This window comes from Quercus lobata, chromosome 3 (assembly GCF_001633185.2).
Source record: "Quercus lobata isolate SW786 chromosome 3, ValleyOak3.0 Primary Assembly, whole genome shotgun sequence".
NCBI lineage: Eukaryota > Viridiplantae > Streptophyta > Magnoliopsida > Fagales > Fagaceae > Quercus > Quercus lobata.
The window spans coordinates 35,624,762-35,632,243 of NC_044906.1; the positions used below are offsets into that span (position 1 = coordinate 35,624,762).

Here is a 7,482-nt window from a genome sequence, read left to right on the forward strand (position 1 = left end):
TAACGTATTATCGTCTCAATTATCCGGAAGCAACCTTGAAATAATGTGAACTATGAAATGAAGGAACTTTATAATGTAGTCCATAGATTTATAAGAAAACATAGAAAATAAAATACATATTATAGCAAGAACAATGTAGTCCATAGATTTGCTCACATACATAATTCAAACCAAATTACAATAAAACTCACACTCGCACAAGTTCTTATGACTCATACTAAACCCACATACAAAAAAGAAAGTTCCTACGACTCGCCTTGCAATTGCCATAAATGTTCAATAAGGTCCGACTGGAGTTGAAAATGGATTTCTCGGTCTCTAATGCGTCCATGCCTCTCAATGTATGACAAAAATTCATCACTTTGTTCACGTAACATTTGCAGAGGAGGATTATCCACTCCATCATTTTGTTCATAATCCAAATCTACCACTTCATTATCATCCCGCTCATCTTCTCGCTCATCTTCAACAATCATATTATGGAGAATTATGCACGCTTTCATGATCTTTTTGAGTGTTTCAAGATGAAAAAACCGTGCAGGTCCACGGACAATTGCGAAACGTGCTTGAAGCACTCCAAATGCACGCTCAACATCCTTCCTATACGCCTCTTGGGCTGCTGCAAATAATTTATACTTATGTCTTTGTGGAGCTGGGATTGTTTTCACAAATGTTGCCCACTTTGGATATATACCATCAGCAAGGTAATATCCCATAGTGTAGTCATGACCATTAATTGAGTACTGTATTGTAGGAGCACGTCCTTCAGCCAATTCATTAAATACATGAGATCGCTCTAACACATTAATATCATTATTTGACCCAGGTAATCCAAAAAATGCATGCCATATCCAAAGATCATATGATGCTACTGCCTCTAAAATAATAGTAGGCTCACGAATATGACCACAATATTAACCTTTCCATGTAGATGGACAATTTTTCCACTTCCAATGCATGCAATCAATTGAACCTAACATACCTGGAAAACCTCGACGTTCGCCGTGAGCTAACAGTCTAGCAATGTCTTCATTGTTTGGCTTTCTCAAGTATTCTTCAGAGAAAACATCAATTACCGCAGTAACAAATTTTTTCAAACTTTCTAATGCAGTAGTTTCTCCAATCCGCACATATTCATCTATCAAATCACCCGATACTCCATACGCAAGCATTCTAAGTGCAGCAGTTATCTTTTGCAATGAAGATAAACCAAGTTTGTTAGCACTATTTCTTTTTTGGACAAAATAAGAGTCATGAGCTTCAACTTGAGATTGAATACGAAGAAAAAGAGAACGCTTCATTCGAAATCTCCTACGAAATAAAGTAGGTGGATATACTGGTGTGAGAGCAAAATAATCAAGAAAAAGCCTCTCATGGCCTACCAAATGATTACGTTGGATAGAACGACGACGACGCTTAGGTTGTGATGCTTCCATAACAAGTTCTTCGATTATCTCATCTTCATCTGAGTCATCAAGAAGGAACTTGCGAATCACAAAGTGATTCATGGATGCAACCTTCAAGACAATTGAAAATCAATTATTACTATAGATGCAAGATTAAAATTAAGTGACATAAACCACATTAAAATAAATATAACTAATTCACGCACAAATCACAACACAAACACATACATCTAAAAATAAAAAACTTTGAAATACTATGGATGCTCATTGTTCATAGATTTATTCTAAGACCTGTCATCTCAAAACCAAGCATATGATACTAGACACTCCATAGTGGCTGTAATACTCATAGTTGATCAAATAATAATTTTATTGAATTAAAAAATCATATCAATGCCTATCACAAGATCAAATAGAACTTAACAAAAGATAAAAAAGATTGCACTTCAAAGTCTTTGCTAGATTGCACTTCAAGTCATAACACAAATACATACATATAGTTTAAGATAATTCATCAAGTGACATAAGCCACTACAAAATACATAAACCACTACAAAATACATAAAAGTCTAAATTACATCCAAAATACAATTAAATTCATTAATTACATGATCTTCGTTTTGCCATGATTTCTTCTTGGAGTTGTTCATAAAAAGCTTTTTGTGCTCCGGTTAAGCCACTTGTATCTATCATCATGATTCTCTCTTCCTCTAACCTTTCTTCTCGTTCACATTTTTTCTTCTCAATAATCATTCTTTCCCTCTCAATCTTAAGTTTTTCTTCCCTACTTGCCTTTTCAATTGCAAGTTTTTCCCTCTCAAAGACATTTTTTCCTCTTCCAACCGAGTTACATCCTCAATCAATTTCAATTTTTTGTTCAAATATTCCCCTACATCTTTTCCGGTGGCTTTGTTCTTTCGGATGGCCTTTTCGGCCTTCCTACCAATAGGTCTCTCCAAGTTAGAAGTGTCACCAAGTCCGGACCCACAATCCCCTTCACTAATAGATATTGCCTCTGAAGTTGGAGGCACATATGATCTCGATCTAGCATTATTAGGATCGGCAAACTTTGGTTGGTCCTTTAACATGAGCCAACAATGATCAAGAAGAAAGGGTTTCTTGTACTTCTCTAAATACAAAGCCTTCGCATTGATAATCTAAAAAAAAAATTAAAACAAATATAACATAATTAATATTTTCAAACTATTGGTGAATGAACATTTTAACACTATTGTAATATAATTTATACCTTATCTTCTTCGGTTATACCACTTTAATGAAGTGCGTTAATTTGAGTCATACACCCAGCAAACTTATTTGTCTTTTCACTAATCGTACCCCAACGACTTAGTAAGGAGATAACAGTGCGTGTGGTACCGGATGTATTGTACTGCATAAAATATTCCCAAACTTTTTGACGAAAGGTATTTTGTGTTTGTTCATTACTGCTTATGGCATCAACACTAGTATTGAGCCATGCTGCCACTAAAAGTTTATCTTCCTCTACAGTAAAATTAGAGCCCCGTTTTCCTTTTGTAGAAGAGGTATTTTCAACTTGTGGTGGTGGTGGAGGTGGAGAATCAGAAACTGACGTAGGAGTATTTTGAGACGTTCCCAAAAATTGAGAGTCAATTTCTATATCCCCGTTCATGATACCCGTGATAAATGTTAGGTCTCTACGTAACTCTGTGTCCCTACGTGACTCCATAAAATTAGAAAAAATATATATAAACTCCCTGCACACAGAAAATTTCTAAACTAACATTTATATCGACACAACAAATTACATAGATAAATTACACAATAAACTTACATTAATATTACAGAAACATTTTTTTTTTTTTGATAGGTTATAATACAGAGACATTTATATGAGCCATGAGTCAATTTTGGTTTTATGCAACACAGGAACGTGGTTTTGTGCACACAATTTACACTAACGACAAAACATAGTTTTCCCGCACAAATTCACACAACCAATTCCAAGGGCACAGAGACCACAAATTCACACTAAGAGACCACATAATCCACACAATCAATTCCTGCAAACAGAAAATTCCCAATACAGAGTGCACAGAATCCACTCAACAAAATAACACAAAATTTCCAAACACAAAATTTCCAATACAGAGACACATAATCCACACAACCAATTCCTGCACACAGAAAAATCCCAATACAGAGAGCACAGAATCCACACAACAATTCATCTATCAAATTGCCAATACAGAGACCACAAAATCACACTAAACCCAGAACAGAAAAAACAGAAAAAATTCTTGTGCACAGAGACCAAATAACAGAAAAAATTCACTACAAAATAAAAGAGAGAGCACTGACCTGAAGTGGATCGGCTGGGACGGGGACGGCGACGGCGACGGCGTGGGCTGGGCTGGGACGGCGACGGCGTGGAGAGCTTGATGAGTGAGATGAGAGCTTGCGACGGCGACGGACGGCGACGGTGATGAGTGAGGGAGATGAGCTGGAGTGCGATGAGCGAGGGAGATGCGGCGACGGACGGCGTAGGCAAGGCTGATCTGGGACGGCGACGGCATGGGCTGGTTTGGGCTGGACGGCAACGGACGGCGTTGGCGTGGGCTGGTTTGGGCTGGACGGCGACGGACGGCGATGGGTGAGAGAGATGACTGCGATGGGTGAGAGAGAGGAGTGAGGGAGATGCGGTTGGGACGGTGTGGGCTAGGCTGGGCTAGGCTGGGACGGCGAGGGATGGCGTGGGCTGGGCCGGTCCGTGGCGGCGACGGTGATGAGTGAGGCAGGAGTGATTTGGGAGATGAGAGTGAGGGAGAAGGAGAATGAGGAGTGACGGTGAAGGAGAATGAAAATAAAAGAATGAAAAAAAAGGAGAAGGAGGGATTATTTTAATCGGGAAGGACAGATGAGTGCTGCTTAAAAAATTTTTTTTTTTTTTTAGATGAGTGCTACAGTGCACATTTATATATAGATGTGCACTGTAGCAAATCAGCCAAATATTTTGGCTTTGGCTCCACTGCTATGAGCTTGTTTTGCAATATTGGTGGAGCTAAAATAGCATTATAGCTTTTTAGCTCCACTGCTGCAAATGCTCTAACTCTTATTTCTCCAAGTGGGGGTTGTGACGACTCTTCTAGCTTTCCCTTCAACTTCTCATCCTTGTGATCTCGTCCAAGGAAATTTCTCAATTTTCCTTGCCTAATGAGATTCTCTATCTACTGCTTCAAATCAAAACAGTCATCCGTGTCATGCCCATGATCTCTGTGGAAGCGGCAATACTTGTTCCTATTGTGCTTATTAGGATCTCCCTTCATTTTTTCCGACCACTTCAAGGAGGATCATTCTTGATTTGCATAAGCACTTGTTCAAGCAACATGTTCAAAGGGGTGTATTACTAACTTTGCACTGAAGAATTTGCCTTCTTGTTGTCTTGATCTTTCTTCTCTCCCATCTGTGCCTTCTTTGGATGAGAACCCTACTCAAGATGGTGCGGGAGATTTGTTTTCATTCGCTCGGCTTTTTTCCTCTTCTTAGCTATAATTGCGTCTTCTACATTCATGAAATTTTGGGTCGAATAAATGAGTTCAGCCATGGTTTGAGGCTCTTGCTTATAAAGCTTATGGATGAATAAATCAGAGTTAACTCCATTATGGAAGGCTACCAATAACAACTTATTTTCCATCTCGTCCACTGTCAAGGCTTTCCCATTGAAACGAGTAATGAAGGACCGCAAGCTTTCATTTTCCCAATGCTCTATGGTTAACAGGCTGGACAAGGAACGTTTATGCATTTGTCCTCCGATAAAATTGTTGACAAATAGCTTACTCAATTCTTCAAAAGAACTCACAGTATTTGGAGGTATCTTGCTAAACTACACTCGTGCTGGCCCTTTAAGGGTGATAGGGAAGGCCCTACACATAATCTCGTCTGGAAGCCCTTGAAGGTGCATCATAGTCTTGAAAGTAGCGATATGATCAAAAGGGTCACTAGTTCTATCATATGAGTCTAAGGAAGGTATCTTGAACTTAGGAGGTAAGGGGTGACTATTGATGGAAGTAGTGAAAGGGTAGTCTATTCGATGAACTAAATCATCTACGGGATTCGCCCTTCTTATGTTCTCCCTCATCTCGTCCATGGCCTTCCTCATCTAATCCATCTTCCTCTCCAAATGCAGCACCCTTCGTGAAGCCGTACCCCTTGACTAGATTACGGGTTCAGCATTTCCTCCTCTATTTTCTTGACTCTAAGTTTGTCCTTCCGCGTATCTTTCATGGCATTGCCTTCTCAAACTAATCTCCCTAGTCAACTCTTGGTTCTGACGAGTTAATTGAGCCTAATGAGTTTGAGTTCAACTATATTATATTAACTACTATTTCTTTTGTGGGCTCTAATTAGCTCAACTAGTAAAGTTTCTAATGATTGTATAAGAGATCTGGGACTCAATCCCCGTCTACACAAAAAAATTGATTGGTGTCTTGGTCTAAAGAGGTATTATCAAGAGTGAACATCATTGGTTGAATCTCTCTCTCTCTCTCTCTCTCTAAAAAAAAAAAAAAAAAAAAAAAACCTACTATTTCTTCTCATTAGGTATCTAATGTGGGATTTCATTCTTAACCAACCATACTAAATATTCTAACTTTTTTTATTATATAAAAACAAATAGCATTTTATTTTTTTTAGTAAAATCGTATATGATTTGTTATGTTGCTTGCTAAATTAGCTGTAGTTTTTTTTTTTTTTTTGGGGGGGGGGGGGGGGCGGTGGGGGATGGTGGGAGGTGGAGGGGGAGCTGTAGTTAATTTTTCAATATGTAATCTTTAGTGCGAATACTAATTTGTTGTTAGATGTTTGGAAACATATTTGGACATATTGAGAAAATTACTCGTCAAAATCTGGAATTAAAATCCATCACAATCAAAATTAATTAAATGTTTATGCATTTATGAAATTGGACCACGCTGATTTTATTATTATCATTATTATTATTATTAAGTTTAGATTACGGATTTTGTTTTAAAATAGACATGATTGCAACTTGTTAGTTAACATTAAAATAAAAGCTAAACCCATCAAAAATAAAATAAAAGCTAAAACGCATGGAAGCCACCAAAATCTTATCTATTTTCAAGAGTTTTGTAGCTCAATCATCGATAACATAACCACCAGCTCTCCTTTGAAAGTAGAACCGGGAAAGTAATGTTCAAATAACTTTTCTACAATGTTGTTGTTGTTGTTGTTTTTTTTTTTTTTTTACAAGATAGAATTTCTACTTTAGCCTAATCTAAGTATATATGTGTATGAAACTTCCACCTGGAGACTTGAACTCCGGCCTTTGCCCCCCACACCCCACAAATATTTATACTTATGGAGTGACCACTACACCAAGGGTGTGCGGTGACCACTATACTTGTGGAGTAACCACTACATCCGATAAAATTGGAACTTTTCTACATTGTTGTTAGTCGTAAGTATGTAAGTATCAAACTATCTCAAAGTAGAGCAAAAAAGCAATCTATTAAGATATATTAGTTAATGCACCAATTAATTTAAAATGATACGTAATACCAAAAAAAAATATATATATATATATTGTGATTTATAAGATTAAGTTTTTTCTATAAAAAAAAAATTATTTAATGTAAATAATGACATTTTTTATTAAATTTTTTTTTTAATTAACCATGTTTATGTCAAGGTTTTATATTTTTGTACCCAAGACAAAAAAGAGTTTTGTAATACATAGCTAATGTAAAAATTTTTAATGAAACCTATATAGATTAGATCTATTCAGTGGCGGAGCCAGGAATTTATCTTTGGGGGGGCCATATGTAATTTTTTTTTGGTATATGAAATGTAAAATAGTAATATACAATACTTTATAACTCAATTTTTTCCCTTTTATTTGTTGAGATAATTGTTAAAATACCTATAGGTTCATTTTAAAGATAATGAATGTTTAATTATTGTAATTTGTTTACACATATATTTATAGATATTATTTTTTTTAAATGAAAATTATATTTACTTTTAAACTTTCTTAAATATGCATGTATATTATTAGGTATAGGGGACAAAATAATAAGGT

At 36.5% G+C, this 7,482-nt stretch overlaps 1 protein-coding gene across 1 annotated transcript; it reads right to left on the reverse strand.

The window, feature by feature from the left end:
- Positions 1–245: 245 nt before the first annotated feature.
- Positions 246–2,494, reverse strand: LOC115980819. The gene is made up of 3 exons (XM_031103030.1): positions 2,195–2,494; positions 983–1,517; positions 246–877 (listed from the first exon to the last, which is right to left on the reverse strand). Exons 1-3 carry the CDS (start codon positions 2,492–2,494, stop codon positions 246–248), a joined length of 1,467 nt encoding a protein of 488 aa, XP_030958890.1.
- Between the last annotated feature and the right edge of the window lie 4,988 nt (positions 2,495–7,482).